This window comes from Anabrus simplex, chromosome 1 (assembly GCF_040414725.1).
Source record: "Anabrus simplex isolate iqAnaSimp1 chromosome 1, ASM4041472v1, whole genome shotgun sequence".
Taxonomy (NCBI): Eukaryota; Metazoa; Arthropoda; class Insecta; order Orthoptera; family Tettigoniidae; genus Anabrus; species Anabrus simplex.
In genome coordinates, this window is record NC_090265.1 from 1,557,247,287 (window position 1) to 1,557,271,952 (window position 24,666).

The 24,666-nt window shown below is 38.0% G+C and overlaps 1 protein-coding gene across 3 annotated transcripts in view; it reads right to left on the minus strand.

The window, feature by feature from the left end:
• The window catches only part of LOC136880507 (RNA-binding protein Ro60), a 193,697-nt gene that overhangs the window by 95,518 nt on the left and 73,513 nt on the right, over positions 1-24,666 (minus strand). For all 3 annotated transcript variants that reach the window (XM_067153306.2, XM_067153308.2, XM_067153307.2), the window contains exon 5: positions 20,594-20,805. In XM_067153306.2, the coding sequence (XP_067009407.2) occupies positions 20,594-20,805 (212 nt within the window). The remainder of the gene's footprint in view (positions 1-20,593; positions 20,806-24,666) is intronic.

Consider the following 24,666-nt stretch of genomic DNA (forward strand, 5'->3'; position numbering starts at 1 on the left):
ATCAACCAGAAAACACTAACTGTGGCAGAACTTGTAGCTATCTTAGAACACGAAGAAGAAGGAGAAGAAGGAAATTATGACTTGGTGAATACAGATAACATTGACGCTGTCTATATTTCACCTGATGTCGAAGTAACAGATGAAGAAGACTGTCTTGTGGAAGAGGAACAAGTACGTGACGTGGCTGGTAACTTTGAAATACATATACGTACTGAACAAGAGCCGGAGTATGAAACTGGAGGGTCAGCTGTAAAGAGACTTAAAAAGCAAGCAGAAAGGAAGAAGGAACAGCTTCCAAACTGGAGAAAAGTTGCTCCTGTCTATAATTCTTCACCAACTTCAGAAGAATAGGCTAAAATTCAAGAAATAAAAATCAATGTAGGTGGTAACTCACCTTATGAGGTATTTTCACTGTACTTCGATTCACACGTTCTGCAAATGATGAAGTAGCTACTATAGCGTTGTTACTGACTGCATCAAAATCTTTGCACCATACTGCTTCATACTGGAGCAACTTCAACATTTGAGGAGAATCAGATGTACAATCATCTGCACGACAATGGCATTGCCAATTACAGGATTTGAGTTAGGGGTATAAAGTGGTGTCATCGTCAATTCTTGGAAACTTAACACACACACATCCAGACGGTGATCAATTGAGCAGGAAAAGTGAAAAGCCACAGTTCATAAACCCTCAAGGAAGGTTCGAGAGCATTCAAGACTAATCAGGACACACCCTCTTAATTTTTATTGGCAGATTCAAAGTGAACAAGAAATGCAGGATTGGTTGAAAATTAATTACAAAAAATTTGTGATTGCCTAGATTCAAAACTGGCGGAAAGAAAAGGAAGTATTGCCAACCCGAAAATAAATGAACATAGATCAGTTATGATCATAGTTTTTTGGTAGTGTCACCTGTGGAAAAATGTCCAAACTTCTTGATGAATGGCAAACAAAACAAGGAGAAATTCAATCAGTTTAGGAAACTTCACAATGACACAATTACTTAACATTTCAGTGGTGACATCTTCTGATTAAATTTCCAACTTCTTGTATTATCAGTTTTGCCTTTTGACCGATAGAGGAGTTCATTAAGGCGCTAATTTTGAATGCACAGCGTTGGGGTGTACTTCCCGGTACTATTATTATTATTATTATTTCTATTAATGGGGAGGGCAAAGCTCGGTGTTGACATAGCCTACTGCTATCCGAATAGCACCAAGGGGTTTAATCAGGGCTTAGCGTCTCAATACAATGGACGAATCACCATCATCAGCATCAATGCCTCCCCTCCATATAAACATGCCAGAGAGGTTCGGGATTGAATCCAGGTTTCTGGCACGCAATTTAGTGATTGTAAATTGTATACCACCCCCCTCTCCTACCATGCCCGGCAACATTCTGATGCTAAAAATATTTTCGAAAAACTGTATTTGAACCGACTAATCACGGTCTTAGACAATGCAGACATGCCGCTTTAACAATCACAGCTGTCAGACCAGGCCATCAACAGTATTTTATATAATATTATAAGAAGACATCAATTTAAGGCCTGTGGTCCCTGATGTTAATGAGAAAAATGCCTGCTGTGTAATATCTTAAAGCAACCAGAATCATTGCTTCTGGTGAAATAACTATTTCGTGCAGCTGACGTTTTAAATGAATCCTTCTTTAATACAAGACAATCTTTGCTGTTCGCTTATGAATTATAAATCCATAAAAAATCTCCATTACATCCCATTTCCAAAATTGTAAACTTTTGTTGGAGTGCATCCTGTTAACCTCACTTGCACATCAAAATTATTTCCTATTTAACCAAAGACTTCAATAAATTGTTCCATTTTTCTTATGCTAATACTACATTCTAATTTATGTACATTTTCTATATAAGTACTGCAGTACTGGTAGTCAAAACTAACCCTTCTACTAGGAAAATCACAGAAATGTTAATAAAATGTCAACAAGGTTGAATATAAACTGCAGTTTAAACTACAATATAGAAGGTTTTACTTCAAACCAAGTTTAAACTTGATACGAAGTTTAAACCAATGTGGGGACATTTTTAAGGGAGGGATGGCGGCATTGAAAAGGATGTTTGTTTTTTTTCTGCTATTTCATTAAGATAAAAATTTGAGTTGGCATACTGATCCACACTGATATAAAATTCTTCCAATATATTGAGCAAAGGGTCCTTAGAATTTACGCTTAGGATTTTTTTTTTTTTTTTTTTTTTTTTTTTTTTTTTTGCTAGGGGCTTTACGTCGCACCGACACAGATAGGTCTTATGGCGACGATACGCTTAGGATTTCCATATCGTTTTTTAATGTTGGAAAATTTATGTTTATAATCTTCTACGTGATGGATGAAAAATGATTGTTTTTTATAGTGTTTACGTGTTCAGATGAAAAAGCTGCTACCGATGTAATGGTCTCACAATTATTGCATTTCCTTCGGTATACTCCTGAGTGGTTGTCCTTCTTTTCGTTAACGGATTTAGTATTATGCACGATGGTAGCATTATTGCTTGAAGTTTTAAAGGCTATTCTTAAATTACATCTTTTAAAGATATTATGTGGGTGGATATTGGCATTGTCAAAAGTGAAAATCACAGTCTTTCTTTGATTTCTTTTCTTGCTTTATTTTGGCTGATGTTTTATTTTTTGTACGATTTTATTGATCGAATCTTTATTGTATCTGTTTTGTTTAGCTATTTCATGGATATGTTCTTTCTTTAGGTCTTAGTGGGATAAGGGTATATTATAGGCTCTATATATCATGCTATAGTAGGCTGCTTTTTTATGGGTGTTGGGATGAGTGGAATCTTGTTTTATTGTATTTGACGTTTGTGTAGGATTTCTGCCTGGTGACATATGTCTAGATAATTTAAAGTACCGTCTCTTTTGGTCTCCATTGAGAATTTTATGTGAGGGTCCAGTTTGTTTGTGTGTTCTAGTAAATTATTCTCGCCTGTGTATATTTCGTCTAATACAACAAAAATGTTGTCCACGAACCTACACCAAAAGAAAGTATTCTCAATTTCACTGATCTCAGAGTGTTCTAGATGGTCCATATAAATTTCAGCTAATATCGCTGAGGCCGGTGACCCCATAGGGAGGCCCTGTTTGTAAATAATGTTGCAAAATATAAAACAACTTATTGAGACCAAATTCTAGCAGATTTACAAATTTTTATATTTCTAAAATGCTTAAGCCACTATAATTTTTTAGATTGGTTTCTATTAGTTTTTTTGTCTTTTGTATGGGTATATTGGGGTACATATTAGTAATGTCGTATGACACTAAACCTCCCCTGTGAACCATGTGACCTTGTCGCACTGGGGAGGCTTGCATGTCCCAATGAAGCAGGTAGCTGAGCCGTAAGTGCAACCATATCGGATGGATATCTGCCGAGAGACCAGACTAACAAATGGTTCATCGAAACGGGGGTAGCAGCATTTTGGAAGTTGCAAGGGTGGCAGTCTAAATGATTGACTGATATGATCTTGTAATAATACTTAACATGGCTTAGCTGAGTTGATACTGCTACACGGCTGAAAGTATCGGGGAAACTACAGCCATAACTAACTCCTGAGGACATGCAGTTCTCTCTGTACAAATGATGTACTGATGATGGCTTCCTCCCAGGTAAAATATTTCGGAGGTAAAATAGTCCCCCATTCGGATTTCTGGGTGGGGACTACACGAGAGCGGGCAACCATCAAGAAGATGGATAATGACATTCTGTGAATCGGAGCGTGGAATGTTAGAAGTTTGAATTGCTGTAGTAGGTTAGAGAATCTGAAAAGGGAGATGGATAGACTAAAGTTTGATGTAGTTGGTATAAGTGAAGTACGTTGGCAGGAAGAGCAGGATTTTTGGTCAGGCGACTACAGAATTAATAATGAATAAGAATATAGGCCAGTGGGTAAACTGCTATAACCAGCATAGTGAAAGGATTATTGTGGTCAAGGTACCCAGACACCAAGCCAACACAATAGTGCAGGTCTATATGCCCACTAGTTCAGCAGATGAAGAAATCAAAAGAATATATGAACAGATAGAAGATTTAATACAGTATGTAAAAGGTGATGAGAATCTGTGATGGGAGACTGGAATGCAGTGGTAGGCCAAGGAAGAGAAGGCAATACAGTAGGAGGATTCGGAATGCGACAAAGGAATGAAAGAGGAAACCAGCTGGTTGAATTCTGCACTGATCACAATTTAGTCCTGGCTAACACTTGGTTCAAACACCATAATCGACGGCTGTATACATGGACGAGACCTGGAGACACTGGAAGGTATCATATAGACTTCATTATGATTAGGCAGAGATTTAGAAACCAGGTGTTGGATTGCAAGACTCTCCCAGGAGAAGAAATGGACTCAGACCACAACCTGTTGGTCATGAAATGCCATATGAAGTTGAAGAAATTGAAGAAAGGAAGGAATGCAAGGATATGGGATCTAGACAAGTTGAAAGAAAATAGTGTGGGGATTGTACATGTAACAAAGGGACTAAATGAAAAGGCTGAAGGAAACACAGTAGAGGAAAAGTGGACAGTCATAAAGAATGAGACCAGTAAGGCTGCTGACGAAAAGTTAGAAAGAATGGAAGGATCACGTAAGAAACAATGGATAACTCAAGAGATACTAGACCTGATTGACGAACGACGAAAGTTCCAGGATGAAAATAATGAGGAGGGCAGAAAAGAATACAGGCGAATAAAGAATGAAGTAGACAGAAAATGCAGTACATCTAAGGAAGAATGGCTGAAAGAGAAGTGCAAGGATGCTGAAGGTTGTATGGCCCTAGGAAAGGTAGATGCTGTACACAGGAAAATCAAGGAAACCTTTGGAGAAAGGAAAAGTAGGTGTATGAATATTAAAAGCTCAGATAGAAAACCACTTCTAGGGAAAGAAGACAAGTCAGAAAGATGGCAAGAACATATCCAACAGTTGTTTCAAGGTAAAGAAGTAGATGACAGGTTTCTGGAACAAGAAGAGGCTGTTGATGCTGATGACATGGGGGATCCAATTTTGAGGTCAGAATTCGACAGAGCTTTGAGAGACCTAAGTAGAAACAAGGCACCGGGAATTGATGACATACCCTCAGAACTACTGACTGCCTTAGGAGAAACTAGGGTGGAGAGGATATTCCGTTTAGTGTGTAAGATGTATGATACAGGAGAAGTGCCATCTGATTTTTGGCAGAATGTCATTATACTTATTCCCAAGAAGGCCAGTGCTGACAAGTGTGAAAACTACTGCACCATTAGTTTAGTATCTCACACCTGCAAAATTTTAACACGTATTATTTACAGAAGAATGGAAAGACAAGTTGAAACTGAGTTGGGAGAAGATCAATTTGGTTTCAGAAGAAATGTGGGAACACGCGAAGCAATCCTGACTTTACGTCTCATCTTAGAGGATCGAATTAAGAAAGACAAGATCACATACATAGCGTTTGTACATCTAGAAAGGAATTTGATAATGTTGAATGGACCAAGCTCTGAGTTTTTGAAGGTGATCAGGATCAGATACTGAGAAAGGAGAATTATCTACAATGTAGACAAAAATCAGTCTGCAGTGATAAGAATCAAGGGCTTTGAAAAAGAAGAAGCAATCCAGAAAGGAGTGAGGCAAGGCTGCATTTTGTCCCTTCTTTTCAATGTTTACACAGAACAGGCAATTAGGGAAATCAAGAAATTAGGAGAAATCAAGAAATACAACTGGTCAAGACTGCTTATTCTACATGTCTTGCACAATACAGTACTATGATATATTCATAATACTTATTGTCTCAAAGCCCGACTGTTGCTATACTAGGCAACAAGGCTAAAAATGACGCATCTCTATTGCCTCACAGGAAGTACGTGAGGGAGATGATCGATCTCTGATAAGCCTTCCGAAAATAGTATCAAATGCATCAAGCGCTCAGAGGATTATGCGAAGCGCAATGCTATTTGTATCAAATAGCTAGCTGTTGTACCCGTGCTTCGCTACGGAATTTTCAGAAAGACTGTCCTTATAGTTTTCCCAACTGAAGTCTACATAGATCATTACAATGATGTCAGTACGAATGTCACAATTAAAAGTAATGCTGTCATATGAAGTATTTGATAGAATGAAAAACAGTACATATTCTCACTTTTAAAGAAAAGTACTACAGTGTCGATCTAACAGTTCAAAGCTCCAGAGCTACAATGACCAGGCCGCAGACAGCCGCAAACACTCCTGTGTCATTATTCCATTTATGATGATACATGTTGTTTAAAGGGGCCTAACATCTAGGTCATCGGCCCCTGATGGTACGAAACTTAATGACAAATGACAATTTAAAAGTCCAAAATTATCCACTGACCAGAATTCAAAATGTGATGAAGAATGAATGGATGGATATGAATTTAAAACAATCAGTGAATCCGACCCGCAATGCCCCACATTCCCAGGAACTTGCGTTAAACAATAGTATTACTGACCAAGGGACTGCTTCTAGAGCACAATCCTGAATCGATGATGGTTGTAGTCTAAAGGAGTCCAAAATCCAGGTCATCAGCTCCTCATAATGGTACTTATCACTAGAAAAGTAAAACTACGGTATTTGTCATGGTGTGGTACTAATCAAAAGTAGCAGAGACTCGTGGTATTCCACACATTATGGTACTACTTACAGGTAATGTAATGTGCACATGCAACACAGGCCTATGGTGTTTCTATTGCAGCGCCATTTACAGGCAAGGCAAACCTATGTGTTCCTCAGATAGGAGTACTAATCACAGGGACTCATACTATCCCATGGTGTTCCTCACATAGTGTGTACTAATCATAGGCAAACCAGACCCATGGTGTCGCTCGTAGAGTGGTACTAATCACAGATACTGTAAAACTCACCCTGATTCACACACTGTCACTATTAATCACAAACCTATTGTGTACCTAACATAGTGGTACTACGCACAAGTAATAGCGACCCATGGTGTTCCCTGTGTGGTGGTACTAATTACAAGTAGTCTCATGGTTCTAATTTGATCATCCCTTGGTTGCCTCTTATGACAGGCAGGGGATACTGTGGGTGTATTCTTCGCCTCCATCCCCTACCCACAGGGGAATGTGTGTTTGGTCCGCGAGAGCTATTTTATTTCGCTCAAGTCCACCGGCAAGCTGGTTAGGACCCCCCTATCCCCCACGTGGGAGTATCTCCTCTCCCCCTGCTACGCCAGCGTAGTAGGTTCGTGGTTATTCCATTTAAGTGTGCACACTGCTCATTTCAATCACTGCCTCAGAGTAGGAATAGAATAGCTGGAATACTATGACGATCCAGTGTGTTACGTACCAGTAGCATCAGAAAATTTATGAACTAGAGGAACGGCGTGTTCAAGAAGAGAGAGATCTAACTTCCTAGCTACTTCCCGCCAATATTCAGGCAGGCTGTTATACTAGATACGCAGCAGTAATCCCAGCCATCGGAGATAAATGGCATACACAAAGCACATCACAAAAAACAATGGTCACTGTAATGTTATTGTTGATCAATTTTATGAGCTTTCTGTATTGCAGGCCTTCACATTTAGTTTTCTTCTGACTCTGTGATATTAGAGCATCTAATGTAAAGCGAGTCCTCCTTTCTTTCATGACTCCCTCTTGTGTTATTATCTATCATTCCTTCATGGGTTTTTTCTCATTCTTATAATCAACTTCACAATTTAATCACCATCACCACCAATATTATTATAGTCGGTACGGTAAAACTGAATAAGACATAAATAATCAGAAATAACTTTTGTTACCAAGTACTTTTTGATATAACCAATAAGATACTGTAGGTAATTAAAAATTAAATTTTTGGCACCTTCCCCAAAACTACCACTCCGAACAGGGTGAATAAAATCATGTATAGTGTAGACGGTAGTTCCTTATTCTCCGACTTAACATACTGATTTTAATTTAATTCTGTTTGCCCATTTTCTCATACCTCGGCGCTGAAATGGACTTAGCAACAAAAATCCAAATTCATTAATATATCTGTTATAATAGCCGGTACGGTAAAAAATGATAGGAAATTTAATAATATATAACTGTAATTATGTAGTATTTATCGATAGGGCCAATAATAACAAATATTTGAGAATTAAATTTTAGTCCTTCCCCTAAACTACCATTTCACTCGGCGTGAATACAATTATTTATGGCCTAGACTGTAGCGACTTATTCCCAGACTTTATATACAGATTTTCATCAAATTCTCTTCAATCGTTTTCTTGTGATGTGCATACATACATACATAGATACATACATACAGACATTACGGAAAAATAAAAAGTGCACTTCTACTTGTTACTGTAGTCACGACCGGTACAGAAATATCATTCTTTTTAAATTCTGAGCAATGTACAGACACTCTTATTTTATTTATATTGAGATAAATTAAAATTAGCCAGAATTGTCTCCAAATGGCTCCTAAAATCTCTAGAAAAGTCACTAGTCGTTATCTTTGAAATCCTGCCACTCATCATCATCATCATCATCGTCATCATCATCATTTCCCTTTATCCAGCTGTAGCCGGGTAGGGGCAAATATGGTTCCTCTCCACTTTCTTCGGTCTTTCCACCACTCCTCCTCCAACACAGTCCCAGTCCAGGTTTCTTTCTATAATGCTGTGTTGGATGGTATCCTTCCATCTCAATTGTGGTCGTCCACGGCCTCTCCTTCCTTGGATTTGCATTTCCATCACCTTTTTTGGCATTCTTTCGTCGCTCATTCGCTTTATGTGCCCAAACCATCTTAGTCGGCTCTTCTCTATTCTAAATTCTGCCACTAAATTACTAAAAAAGACTTCAAATCTAGTGACTACTCTCTAGAATCGACTAGACTGATGTGAATGAAGACCAAAATAGCACGCGAGATGAGAGACCGGCAATCGATGTACGTGTCGCAATATGCAGGTTTCAATAAACATTTCTCGCTTTAACAAATGCAGATATTTTGTTTGAAAGCAGCCAATGAGCTAAGGACTTCCGGCCACTGGCGTAAAAAAGCTGAAATGGCGGGATTTGAAAACAAATGTTTGAAGTTTACCAAAAAATAAGCTAAAATCGGGAGAAATAAGAGTAATCGGGAGGCGGGAAAAACTGTCGAAAATCGGGAGTCTGAAGTCAAATAAATATTAAAATTTATTTATTCCACCTGTTCAATACATAAAAAAGATAATGAATTAAATAAAATTATAGGAACATGTTTCTCCCTTTAATTATGGACATCTTCAGCCTTAATCTCAAACTGAAAGTTGATTAATCAGGTACCTGATTGTAATTAACTTACATATGAATGTGAAGGAAATGTTGGAAATGTGCGAAATGGTTGACAATAGTTATGAAATTCTTAATATTAGGCCTTAATAAAGTCTAAAATACAAATGTTCGTAAAATTATACACTTTCTTGAATGTAGTTAAGAAATTCTTGAAATGAGGCTTAATGAAGTTTAAAATACAAGTAGTTGTGAGTTTATACACTAGAGGAAACTTGGATCTTAAACAGATTGAATGTCGCTATAATAATCACATCAAGATGGGTTTATAATAAATGTGAAGTGATAAAACTGTAGTTTTCTAGAAGCATGAGAGAAGAAGAGTGCTTGAAGGTAAGTTGCTGTGTTAAATGTTAGCAGGAACGAACGGCTGTAGTCTCTTGTGTAGAGTCGTAAGGGAAGTTTGGAGTGAAGTCTGTAACAATAGGAGATTTACATGTTAAAGAATTAATTTGAATGAAAGGAGAGTTTAAAGAGAAATTGAAGTGTGTAAAACCACTTACCTCTTTATTAACGTTGAAAATGGTTGACGTAAAGAAGATTCGGAGAGAAAACGTGTGTAATTTCTTTTATTTTTTAATTTTTTATGTATTGAACAGGTGGAATAAATAAACTTTAATATTTATTTGACTTCATTGTACATTTCAATACGGACCTAAACATGAGAATTATAACATGTAATCGGGAGACTCGCCTAATTCGGGAAAGTGGCAGGTATGCTATGGAACATGTTATAAAAGTATTGCATATGCATGTTACTTACTTGCTATCTCGGCCTGTCACTTGTGTGATTGTCGGGAGCGCGCTATGCACTGCTTCGAGTACGACAGGGACTGGCTATTGCAGCACTGGAAGGGAAAGGTGGTGGAGCAAAGGAGAGGGTTTGGGGAAGGACTGGGGTAGGAGAAGGCGTGTCCTGCAGAGATTTGGTTGTGTGTTCTTGTTTCTGTTTATTGACTCTCTTTAAGTAAATGTTTTTTAAGGGAGGGATGGCGGCATTTTCATTTTTTCTGTTATTTCATTAGGTTTAAATTTTAGGATTGGCATATTGATCTAAAGTTCCTCCAATATATTGGGCAAAGGGCCCTTAGAATTTATGTTTAGAGTCGCAGCTATATTTCTTGTACAAATTAAATGAATACAAGGGAACTTGAAGATAAAAGTGGGGACAAAAATATTATGTAAATTAGAGTCCATTTTATTATCTACCTGAAATTAATGTAAGCCTAAACGTTCTAACAGGTACTGCTGGATCTCTCTATATATTTATACTAATTTGAGGTAGAAAATGAAGTTCACTGCAGTTTGCCTAACATTTCTATCTTCCCCTTCCATCAAATAATAATTTATTTTGTACAAAAAATAAAAATAAAAAGCTACAGCGAAACTTGAACTCACATTGTCAAGGTTCATAGACAAGTACAGTGACCATTCCGCCAACGCTCCGCTAGACTGTGTTGTAACTCTCCAAATACATATGCATTGCATTGGAATTGGGGTATTCATCAATTTTTCGGAAATTATTAGGTTGCGCACCTGATTTTTTAAAGTAAAATGTATTCGCCTTTTAATGTTCTATCGCCACCACTTGGTCCGAAGCAGATACTGCGTCATGATATTTGTCCTCAATTTTTCAAAAACTAAAGCGCATTGACCTAAACCCTGCTGCTCTGGAGACACTGATAAGTTTCAATTTATTGGAAAGTCTAACCTATTTTCAATTTCTTCTAGTACCTTCTTCATTATGACTTTGGTAATTAAATATCTTTTAGAAAACTTTCTTCTGATAACTCTACAAAGTCGTTTTTTCTTAGTATGGGTTGTCCTTTGCCTTCTTCAGTTTATAAATAGTCCACATACAGCAGTAAAACTTCAAACTTAGGTCTTCTACATGCTACCATTTTGAAATTTTAACAGCTGTAAGAGATTTAACACAGGTCTGCTGCCATATTAATTTAACACAAGTATTAACAAGTTGTTAGGGGTAACATTTTCTTTTTTTTTTTTTTTGCCGGGCTGAGTGGCTCAGATGGTTAAGGCGCTGGCCTTCTGACCCCAACTTGGCAGGTTCGATCCTGGCTCAGTCCGGTGGTATTTGAAGGTGCTCAAATACGTCAGCCTCGTGTCGGTAGATTTACTGGTACGTAAAAGAACTCCTGCGGGACTAAATTCCGGCACCTCAGCGTCTCCGAAAACCGTAAAAGAGTAGTTAGTGGAACGTGAAACAAATAGCATTATTATTTGTCTTTCGAATGGGCCACCAGAGGACCACATGCCAATTTCAATTCCTTCTTCTTTGTTCTTTCCTTTTCTACCAGTACGCTTTCATCTGTTCACTATGTTTCTTCTTTCTGTCTTCAGACCACTTTGAACCAGTCTTTTTTACTTTCCTACCTTGGAATCCTATTTTCAATACTTTTTCCCGAAAGCCTTCTCTATTATTTATTTCTCCTGTTGTTATATTGTTTTTTTCTAAATCCTTTCTTACTTCATTGACCCAGCTTGTCGTTGATTTCTTACTCCACAAATATCTGAAAATCTTACTGGTTAATCTACTATCTTGCATTCAATATAAATGTCCAAAAAACATAAGTCTCCTTTTCCTCATTACATCTGATATATTTTCTATTTTTTGATATATTTCAGCATTACTTCGTAATTTCCAACCTTCTGCTGTGTTTTGTGGGCCTAATATTTTCCTCATGATTCGCCTTTCTAGTATTTCTAGTTTATCTAAATTATAGTTTAATGCCAGACACTCGCTTGCATATAGGCATTCTGGCTTCACTACTGTGTTGTAATGCCCTATTTTTGCGTTTTTGGATAGGCATCTTTTATTGTAGATATCTTTGGTGACACCATAAGCTCTCTCCATTTTAGGTACCCTCTCCTCTACTGCAGATTTTTCTAAACCATTTTCTTGGATTATTTCCCCTAGATATTTGAATTTTTTTACCCTCTCTATTTGGCCAATATCTGTTTTCAGAAATTTTGGTGCATCCCAAATATTTGTTAAAAATTTTGTTTTTTCTGCAGAAATTCTTAAGCCAGTTCTGCTGGCGATTCTTTCCAAGACATTTACTTGGGTTACAGCAGATGTCACATTTTCAGAAAGTATGCAAATGCAAGACAATTTATTTCAATCCTTTTGTTTCCTCTTCCTAACCTTATCGGTGAAATGTTGAGTTCAATAAGTTTTTCGTTCCAAATTCTCACTATTTTCTCTAGGACACAATTAAAAAGAATTGGGGATAGTCCGTCGCCTTGTCGTACACCAGTTTTTATTTTGAAAAGCTATGATATCTCTCCCAGAAACTTCACTTTAGAGACTGTGTCTGTAAGTGTTTCACGGATTAGATTTGCCAGTTTAGACTTTATGCCAAATTCTCGAATTATTTTATATATAGTTTCTCTGTCAACAGAATCAAAAGCCTTTTTGAAATCTACAAACATGACTACAATGTCCTTTGAATTAAGTAACCTGTGGCGAATTATTGACTTAAGATTAAGTATTTGTTCTGAGCATGATCTTCCTTTCCTGAAACCACCTTGATATTCACCTAAATGATTGTCTAGTGTTGTTTCTACTCTGTTTGATAAAATCTTGGAAAATATTTTATATGCCACTGCTAATATTCCTCTGTAGTTATTAACGTCCTGTTTATTACCTTTTTTGTGGAGTGGATGTAACAAGGCTACTTTCCATTCCTCAGGAATTTTTTCAGTTTTCCAGATTTCTTCAAAGAGTAATTGTAGCTCATTTGCTATATTTGGCAAGGACCACTTCAAAAGTTCTGCTGTAATAGAATCTTCTCCGCTAGCTTTGTTGTTTTTGAGGGTTTTAATTACTTCTTCAATTTCTTTTATAGTTGGTGGTATGTCTTCTTCCAAATTTTCATCAATATCTTGAAATTCTAATTTATGACTTGGTTCAGGACAGTTCAAAAGTTGATCAAAATATCTTGCTAATATCTCACAATTTTCAGTATTGCTTAGTCCAATTCTGCCGTTTTCATCCTTGAAACTAACATTTGTAGTTTGGCACCCCTTTAATTCTGATAAAAGTCACGGGTGTTATTTTTTTTATAAAGTTTTTGTCCATATCTATAAGTTTATCCTTTTGAAAGGCTCGTTTAGTACTTCTGATTATCCTTGCTGTTTCCTTCCTTTGTTGTTTAAACTGATCAAAATCTTCAATTTTCTTTGAGCATTTCCATTTTTTCCATGTTTTAGCCCTCTCTGCTAAAGCTTCTTCACATATTTCATTCCACCATATTTTCCTTTTATTTTTTATTGGCCCAAATGTTTTCTGTGCTGCATAATTAATTGCTTTGGATATTTCTTGTCAGTTGCCTTGTTTACAGTTCAGTTATTATGAGTTTCGACTTGACGTTTGAGCGCTGCCTTTTGGCGGAGGGTAAGTGAATTAATCGACAGCCAATCATAGGCAGCCGATCGCTCCGAAAGAGCGCGTTAAACTCGAGTTCCGGTTAGCAGTGTTGTCGTCCTGTTGTTTACGGTAACCACGTGCTATCAGCTGTGTGTCGTATTGAGCTCCGTTCTTTTCGCGGTCTTTGTGTGTCTTTGTGCTAGGCTGTTGTTCGTTTATATTTCGTAGTGTAGAGTTTATAAAAGTATTGTTTATTTTTTTAATAGTATAGCGCATTATATTGTAGTGAATAGTGTGTAAAAAGTGATCTAGTTTATATAGTAGTTTAATATTTCGTTCGGTAGTTATATTGTAGGTTAATTTTAGGCCTGTGTGTGAATTTGATATTCTGTCATGTCAACGCCTACGTCTAAGGATGAAACTCCCAAGAGAAGAAAGCCCTTCGGACGCGGTACTCCACTAAGGAGCCAGGCCCGGGAAATTGTTTGCAATGTTAGGGAGTATTTCGAGAAGGAGAAAGATAACGGCGCGCCTCTCTTGCCTGTTGCGAAAGCAGTTCAGAGAACAGCTGATGCGACCAAAATCAACAGGAGCACAGTTATAAGCATAGGGAAGGAGAAGTACTCTGCCGAGGACCAGACAGCACGATGATCACTTGAAGTTTCGGAAGTTGGAAGACTTATTTTAGAAGCCATAGGCCGTATAAGTGCGGAGGACTGGAGCAACGTTGTGAGACACACGAAATCAGAGATGATTAAAGCTTGGGAGAAAGAAAGTCTTACAGACGATTATGTTGAAGAGTTTATTATCTCTTTAGGGTCAGGCGAGAGTGACACCTCAACAGACGATGACAATGCCGATAGTGACTCAGAAATGAGTGGTGTGTTCCCTTTGTAGGATTATTTCCTTCATTAGGGGAAATTGAATCTAACAGCAACGCGAGCTCTTCTACATGGTGAGTAGAAATTTAATTTAATTTACTCACGTTTTATCTTTATCTTTTCGAGCATTGATATATGTTTGTCTTGTAGTCTTATCCTAAATGTGTTGTGTATTGTTGTTCATCTTATGTGAATTATGTATGTTGCTACAAAGAATAATTGATTATAGACATATTCCAGTATATATATTTCCGTTCGTGTTGTGTATCGTAAATCAGCTGTTTGAATTCGTAGCAGTTTGGCACCACAGTCTGACTTCCGGTTAACTGTCAAGTCGAAACTCATAAAAACGGAACTATAGCCACTTTAATTTCATCTTGGTAGTTTTTAATTGATTCTTTTGTTATAGTAAGTCTGTCTACATTATATTTTATTAACCTCTGTGGCTTTCTTTGTTCTTTATTAGGTAGGAGTTTGGCTTTAATTTTAGAGAGATAATGGTCAGAATCAAATTCACCATTCCTTACTACTTTCACATTCATAATTTCTTTTGTATTTTTTTTTGAAACAGCCACATGATCTAACTGAAACTCTCCTAACATTGGGTTTGGAGATATCCACGTTTTAGCTTTTCTGGGGAGTTTTCTAAAGAAGGTTGACATTAGTTTCAGGTGATAGCTTTGACACAAACTGATTAGCCTAATACCATTTGTATTTGTTCTTCTGTGGGCTGGGTAATGTCCTACTACATTTCTAAATTTCTTTTCTCTACCTATTTGTGCATTGAAGTCACATACACTGCTGTTAAGCCTTTCTCATCCCATGGCAGCAGACCTGTGTTAAATCTCTTACAGCTGTTAAAATTTCAAAATGGTAGCATGTAGAAGACCTAAGTTTGAAGTTTTACTGCGACGATGGGATGAGAAAGGCCTAGGCCTAGGAGTTGGAAGGAAGCATCCGTGGCCTTAAGGTACAGCACCAGTATTGGCCTGGTGTGAAAATGCGAAACCACAGAAAACATCTTCAGGGCTGCTGACAGTGGAAATCAAACCCACTATCTCCCGGATGCAAGCTCACAGCTGCACGCCTCTAACTGCACGGCCAATTCGCCCGGTTAACAATTCTTGAGACAGAAATTTGGTTAAATTATGTGTTAAGTCTTCTTAATAGCAATGTTAACACTTAACATTCATTGAAGAAACTGGGCCTTGGGAGAAAGGAGACGAGCTGCTCGACTAAGTAGTATGTGATATATATATTGATTTCCATAGGGAACCTGAAATATTTTGTTCTGAATGAGTACATGTTTGTGGGTTACTGTAGTCACGTCCTAGTTCGTGAACCATGGGCAACGGCTGAGTGGCCTAGTAAGTGGTCCTGAGAGTCGGGATACCAGTTGCTATGGAATGGGAGTGGGCATCTTGGACATATTCTGAGTTGTGGCCCTCCTTGGGCTCAGGCGGCTAGGACTATACAATTCACCGGTGGTCCATAACCCGTTAGAGGAGAAATCCTTACTTCGTCTGGGGAGAAAAGGAAAGCTTATAAACGTAAAAGGAAGGCTTATCAGAAATGGCTCCAAACAAGGGCTGAGGCAGATAGGGATATGTATGTAGATGAAAGAAACAGAGCGAAACAAATAGTTGTTGAATCCAAAAAGAAGTCATGGGAAGATTTTGGTAACAACCTGGAAAGGCTAGGTCAAGCAGCAGGGAAACCTTTCTGGACAGTAATAAAGAATCTTAGGAAGGGAGGGAAAAAGGAAATGAACAGTGTTTTGAGGAATTCAGGTGAACTCATAATAGATCCCAGGGAATCACTGGAGAAGTGGAGGGAATATTTTGAACATCTCAATGTAAAAGGAAATCATCCTGGTGGTGTTGCGAACGGCCAAGGTCATGGGGAGGAGGAAAATGATGTTTGTGAAATTATGCTTGAGGAAGTGGAAAGGATGGTAAATAAACTCCATTGTCATAAGGCAGCAGGAATAGATGAAATTAGACCTGAAATGGTGAAGTATAGCGGGAAGGCAGGGATGAAATGGCTTCATAGAGTAGTAAAATTAGCATGGAGTGTTGGTATGGTACCTTCAGATTGGACAAAAGCAGTAATTGCACCTATCAAAAAGCAAGGGAACAGGAAGGATTGCAACAACTATCGAGGTATCTCACTGAAGAGTATACCAGGCAAAGTATTCACTGGCATCTTGGAAGGGAGGGTGCGATCAGTCATTGAGAGGAAGTTGGATGAAAACCAGTGTGGTTTCAGACCACAGAGAGGCTGTCAGGATCAGATTTTCAGTATGCGCCAGGTAACTGAAAAATGCTATGAGAGGAATATGCAGTTGTGTTTATGTTTCGTAGATCTAGAGAAAGCATATGACGGGGTACCAAGGGAAAAGATGTTTGCCATACCGGGGGACTATGGAATTAAAGGTAGATTATTTAAAGCAATCAAAGGCGTTTATGTTGACAATTGGGCTTCAGTGAGAATTGATGGTAGAATGAGTTCTTGGTTCAGGGTACTTACAGGAGTTAGACAAGGCTGTAATCTTTCACCTTTGCTGTTCGTAGTTTACATGGATCATCTGCTGAAAGGTATAAAATGGCAGGGAGGGATTCAGTTAGGTGGAAATGTAGTAAGCAGTCTGGCCTATGCTGACAACTTGGGCTTAATGGCAGATTGTGCCGAAAGCCTGCAGTCTAATATCCTGGAACTTGAAAATAGGTGCAATGAGTATGGTATGAGAATTAACCTCTCAAAGACTAAATTGATGTCAGTGGGTAAGAAATTCAACAGAATTGAATGTCAGATCGGTGATACAAAGCTAGAACAGGTCGATAATTTCAAGTATTTAGGTTGTGTGTTCTCCCAGGATGGTAATATAGTGAGATTGAATCAAGGTGTCGTAAAGCTAATGCAGTGAGCTCGCAGTTGCGATCAACAGTATTCTGTAAGAAGGAAGTGAGCTCCCAGACGAAACTATCTTTACATCGGTGTGTTTTCAGACCAACTTTTCTTTACGGGAGCGAAAGCTGCGTGGACTCAGTATATCTTATTCATACGTTAGAAGTAACAGACATGAAAGTAGCAAGAATGATTGCTGGTACAAACAGGTGGGAACAATGGCAGGAGGGTGCTCGGAATGAGGAGATTAAGGCTAATTTAGGAATGAACTCGATGGATGAAGCTGTATGCATAAACTGGCTTCGGTGGTGGGGTTATGTGAGGCGAATGGAGGAGGTTAGGTTACCTAGGAGAATAATGGACTCTGCTATGGAGGGTAAGAGAAGTGGAGGTAGACCAAGACGATGATGGTTAGACTTGGCTTCTAACGATTTAAAGATAAGAGGTATAGAACTAAATGAGGCCACAACACTAGTTGCAAATCGAGGATTGTGGCGACGTTTAGTAAATTCACAGAGGCTTGCAGACTGAACGCTGAAAGGCATAACAGTCTATAATGATAATGTATATATGTATGTATGAGTACAGCAGTAACTGGTCTAAGAAATCCATTGTGGATTACATGATCTATGACTGGGAAATGAAGGGGAATGTTAAGATGTAAGGGTAATACCATCAGAGGCCCTAGATAGTGAACAAAGACTACTGGTAATGAAGCTCCCTCTGTAGATCAGCTGGTAGAGTGTCGGCCTCCGGATCCCAAGATAGTGGGTTCAAACCCGGCAGAGGTAGTCGGATTTTTGAAGGGCAGAAAAAGTCCATTAGACACTCCATGTCATATGATGTCAGCATGTAAAAGATCTCTGGTCACACATTTGGTGTTTACCAGACAAAATTAATTAAATCTCAGACATAGACGACCAAGAGAGTTTCGGTTTACTCGGTCTGCCATCTAATGGGCCTAGAGTAAAACGGAACGTCGAAATTGAAATGTCTGCACACGGTACCTGAGGCCATATGATTATTATTATTATTATTATTATTATTATTATTATTATTATTATTACTGGTAATGAAACAGAGCAATGAAGGAAAGGAAGAGCAAGAAAGACGTGCCAAAATATGGAAACTGAAGAAGGAAACGAAAGAAGAATACCAGGAAAAAATAAGATTGAACTTACCAAAAGATGATATGAAAACAGAAGAGGAGGAATGGGAAAGGTTCAAGAGGACATTAGTAAAAATTGCAGATGAAGTTTGTAGGAGAACTAGTACCAGGAAAAGATTCAAGGAGACCCCAAAATGGAACGACAGAGTCAAAGTGGCAGCTCGGGTGAAGAATAAAGCTTTTAGAGTGTGGTTTCAACACAGGACAATGGAGACAGGAATATAAGACTAAAAAGGAAGAAGCTAAAAAGGTTGTAACAGAGGAGAAGTAAAAAATGGATGGAAAAGTGGACAAGCACGGTTGAAGAAAGCAAAAGAAATAAAAAAAGTATTGTTGGAATGGTCAAGAGTAAGAGGAAAGGTATGAGGGAATATGTTACAATGATAGATAAAAATGGAAATGAAGTGCAGGAGAAAGAGAAATTCAAAGGAATATGGAAGGAGTATTTTGAAGATTTACTAAACCTAGAAGGACGCATTGAGGAGGAAAGTAGAAACAGAGAGGAAGAAACACGGAAAAGGAAAAAGACTTAACATGGGGAGAAGTGGAGGTAGCATTGGACAAGACGAAAGGAGGGAAAGCCCCATGTTTAGATGAAGCGCGTACTGAGGTGGTAGGGTAGGGAGGTAGAGTAGGTAGAGGTAGGTGTGTTGAAAGTAGTACCGGTATGGAAGAATCATACCCATCTTTAAGAAGGTGATTAGGAAAGATTTTAAGAACTATTGGGGAGTGTCGCTGTGCAAAGGTGTTTGAGAAGATTCTGGAGAATAGAATCAGAAAGAGGGTGGAAGAGAAGTTAAGAGAAGAGCAGTACAGCTTCAGATCAGGAAGGATCATAGTAGACCTTATATTCGCAGTAAGACAGTTACAAGAGCATCATTATGAGTGAGGTAAAGATCTACTGATGGCCTTCTTGGACTTCAAGAAAACATCACGTGTGTAGAAACAAGGTATGCGAAGCCTTACAGATAAAAGGTGTCGAGAAGCAGACAATAAAAAGAGTGAGGGAGATGTACCATGGGAGTGTCAGTTGTGTGAAAGTAGGAGAACAGACTGATTTGAGCAAAAAAGCAGATTAAGACAAGGAAGTGCTCTGTTACCCTTGCTCTTCATTGTAGTAATGGACGAGCTAATACAAAATTACCAAGGAAAATTGGGGAAGAAAAAAATGAAAGTGATGAAGTTTGCAGATGACTTGTTTGTCTGGGGAGAAAAGGAAGAGGATATCGAGGAACAGTAGATGCATGGAAAGACGAGGTGAAACAATATGGAATAAAATTTAAAGCCAAAAAGAGCGAAATAGTGATCACAACTAGAAAGAGAGACCTACGAGAGGGATAATGCTTGGAGGGGAACAGTTTAGGAAGGTAGAGAGTTTCAAGTACATGGGAAGTATAGAGGAAAGTGGAAGAAATGAAAGAGCATGGGAGACAAGATGAGCATTCCTGGAAAGTGTCAGAAGCCTGGTTTGGAGCAAGGATGTCTCTCAGGGAAGCAAAAGAGTGATATACAGAATGTACTATGTACCTATTCTGACGTATGAAGCAAAAACTTGGGTAATGAGGCAGAGAGCCGTAACTAGGATACAGGCAAATGAAATGAAATTTGTGAGAAGCAGGATAGGAGTGACAAGAATGGATAAGATGAGAAAGGAGAAGGTTAGGGTTATAGTAAAAGAAGAGCCACTACAGAACAGGATAAAAAAGACTAGAAAAACAACTGATAGGGAATTTGCCACTTGGGCAATTGCCCTAAATGCACATCAAAGATGACTGATTGATTAATCCAGGCCAGGCAAGGGTCAAAATGATACAAAACAGAGCATATGATGACAGAAAAATACATTCTTGACATTACTTCATAATTAGATAAGAAGTAGAATACAGCAAACTGATGAAGTATCATCTTTCATCCAGATAATGAAAGAGAAGTGACAACTTACCTCCTTGGATTTTAAAAGGTGCTGGGGTACATGTTCCAGAGAAAAATGATGCTGTTCCAACATTCGAGCTGCTTGTTCCTCATTCTTACAGTGTTTGAATTCTTCCACAGTCTGGAGGTATTGTAACACAGGTTGAGCTGCAGCCTTGTCCCCAAACTCTTGTTGTGCCTCTTTCAGGCCAAAAACTATGTACTTCAGTACTGCCTGTTTTGCTATGAAACACACAATGAAAAATACAACACAAATTAATAGAAGAAATTATAATGGATATCTACAAAAGAAGGCAAAACCAACAACCTTTTCAGACTACATAAAAGTTTATGATTGTATCCACAAATCCTCAATGATGAAGATACTATGGAATTTTGGACTTCATCCCAAATTAATAAAAAATAAAATTAACCCTAAAACCAAATCCAAAGTAGGACCAGTACTCTTCCTGACATTTATAAACGATATAGGAAAACTGACACTATCAGTCTTACTAATAAAATATCCTTATACAGTTGTTTATCACTTGTATAGTTATACATTAAGTACACCTTGTACAAGCGTTGAATATTTTTCTTACTAATAAACATGGTATATGCATTGTATTACTACTGTATATTGTATGTATACACTCGTTCCAAGCCATAGGAATCCTTTCCTGCACTTCAATGACGCATTTCTGCACGTTTACCGCCTTTATGTTCGCTTTTGCTGGTTATTTAGGAACAAAATCTTTCAAGATGCCACGTGGTAGCACAAATAGAATAGAATGTTCGAATAAACAAGAACATAACAGTAGCATACATATTTCAGCGGTACCTTATTCTCGCTAGAAATAAGAAATTATGTCACTGTTAATAATTACTAACCTCATTCTGCCCTCATGTGTGTAGTGCTGTGAGAAAATGAAGTTCGCATGATATAGAGCCACCTCTTGGATCTTTCATTAAGTCATTTCTGTCTGTGGTATTAACAATTTGAGCATACACTTTCATAAAGATATACATTTCATTTTAAAACTTTCTTCATCTAGGAGAAATGGCTCATTCCATCTGTCAGTGTTTTATTTTACAAATATGTACATATGTACCTATAATGCCTTCTGTGTTACAAATTTTGTGGAGATCATCAACGTTATCTTCCATTGTTTTAATGTGTACTTTTTAATGGACAAGTCGAATATTTTGCCACGATTATATTACTGCAGACAGTAAATATCATGAAAATAAACGGCTTACTCAATTTCTTTTTCTTGTCACTCGCTGCTATACAACGCTTATACAAGGGTCCTGGTTTGTATAAGTAATTCAGTGAATAACTATCACAGATGTATGCACAGAACTCTTATACACGGTTTATTAGTAACAAATTGCACGTGAACGGTGTATAAAGCTTGTATAAAAGTTACACACCGTTTATTAGTAAGACTGTACATGATAAATTATTGTTATATGCAGATGACATTTACCTTTTTCATGAAGAAGAAATAATGGATAAAGTACAAAGAGATACAGATACGTACTCTCCTACAATGGGTCACTGAAAACAATCTTGTTTTAAATACTTCTAAAACAAAATATATATCTTTCCATAAGCCACTTTTTTTAAGACTCAAATTGTGGAAAGAGTCAGTTCATTTACATACTTAGGTCTTATTCTGAACACAACTTTATGATGGAAAGAACATAAATCTTGTACAGAAGGTAAGATCACTGCTGTTATAGGAGTGTTGAAAAAATTACAGGACGTAGGATTAACTACATAGCAGCTTGGAAGCATGTATTTTTCGCTTATTCACTCACATCTACTTTACATTAATGTAATTCGGGGTTCGTCCAAAAGAAAAGAAATAAATGAACTTGAAATACTTCAAAAAAGGGCCATAGGATTAATTTATAAATCCAACTTTTTGAAACGCTCCACTGAGATATACTGAGACGCGAACATCTTACCTGTCAGAATACATAAGCCATACTCTGAAGCACTACTCATGTACAAATTTTAAAATGGCATGTTATCCTTAAACACAGAAATTAGGTACAGAAAAGACATTCATAACTATCAAACTAGGCCAGTAGATCAGATATACAGTCCATGCATCTTCTTCAAGATATGGAATAAGATATACAGCATATCCTGCTGCAGCATCATATAACTGCCAACTGAGTTAACGAGTATTACATTTTTTTCACTATTTAAGAAGTCTATGTTTAGATATTTATTACAAAAATATATAGAAATGTACTAATTATTATTGTCACAGTTAAATACCCTAGCAGAAATGGAAAGTGTTACACCATGAACACCTTGACCAAATGCTGTCAAACTGATACCGCAGTATTTCCATGCCTGTGAGATATGTTGATTAAAATTTCATCCTCATACGACCTAAATGTTAGTACAGGATAACTCCATCCCTAAAGATGGCAGCTGGTGTGTAACGGCAAGGAGGAAGGGTTTTAAGACCCTCCTGTATATTTTCCCTTCTTGTTCTCCAATCTTCCTTAAGGGGACGTTAATGAAGAAGCAGGAGGCAGGACAATTTTAAGACCCCTGTGTACGTTTTCCCTTCTAGTCCTCCAACCTTCCTTAAGGTGGAAAAGGGAAGAAGAAGAGGTAGTTAACAAAGAAGAAGGGGGAGGAGGAAGGAGAATTTTAGGACCCTTGTCAATTTACATATTCATTACGATCAGAAGCACAACTCCAGGCACAACCTTAGTATTTTACTTCAAGAAATTAATCAACATCAGCAATCAACAAGAGACGCTAAAACATTCGCAGCATGCGCCAAACAAGTCATGTTCCCCGACTTCCTCTTCATACATGCTTCCCCTCACTAGTAACAGCTAAGGGCAAGCAACGGCATGCACTCCATTAAACGACATTCTCTCTTGACAATAACAACATCGATGGCTAGAAGACAGGACGTAAGTGTTACATTTGTTTTCAATGCATTTCAAATTGGCTGATGGGTGTGTCTAGCATTACTGTCTCCTTTAAGGTAGAGATTGCACCACAACATGCCTAGAGGACGTGTACGGGAAGCTTATTGCCATCTTTCGGACTTTGTGAAAGGTCGAATCATTGGCATCAGGGATATAGGAGCATCATACTGACAGATTGCAGAAACAGTTGGCTGTAGTGCAATGACTGCAGAATGAGTAGTAATGAGATGGACTAGGGACAACAGTGTGGCACAAAGAGCAAGCACGGGTCCTTCCAGAAGGACTATACCGCGAGAAGATTGTAGGATTTGCCGGCTGGCTCTGACGAATAGATGGGTGACAACAAATGAAATCCGGGCAGAGGTTACAGGCAGAGTGTCACCATGAACCATCGGGAACAGATCACTGGAAGCTGGGTTGAGATCTTGAGTTGCAATGCGTTGTTTACCGCTGACACCAAACCAGATACAACGGAGACTTGCATAGTGTAGAACCAGAGTCAACTGGGATATTGAGTGGCATTCTGTGGTGTTCACCGATGAGTTTCGCTTCCGTCTGTGATGATCATGATGATGCTTGTTGTTTAAAGGGGCCTAACATCTAAGGTCATTGGCCCCTGATAGTACGAGATGAACAACATAATATAAAATTTTAAAATGTATCCACTGACTAGAATTTAAAACAAATGAAGATCAACAATTATTGTGAATTTAAAATGATCAGTGGATCTAATATGCAATGCCTAATTTTCGGTAAAATTATAGATGATGGATTATGGTAGAATAAGACATTGCCTTAAAATCCAATAATATATCTTGCAAATTACTATTTTAAAACACACATTAAAATATACAAACACAAAATAAAACACAGTCAATTTAATAAAACGTAGTGAACAATAATACAACTAATACAAAACACTACGTTTATAAGGGATAAAACAAACCACTATCTCTCATAAAACGGATGACGAGGTCTGCTGACTGCTCGTCATCTCACAGGATGAGGGAGATGGTACTTGGGAGTTTTAGACTACGGTGCAGATCGACGAGGTTCACGCACTCCATAAGGATGTGTACCACCGTAAGATGATCGCCACGAGTACACACCGGAGGGGTTCTCCTTTCAGTAAACAGG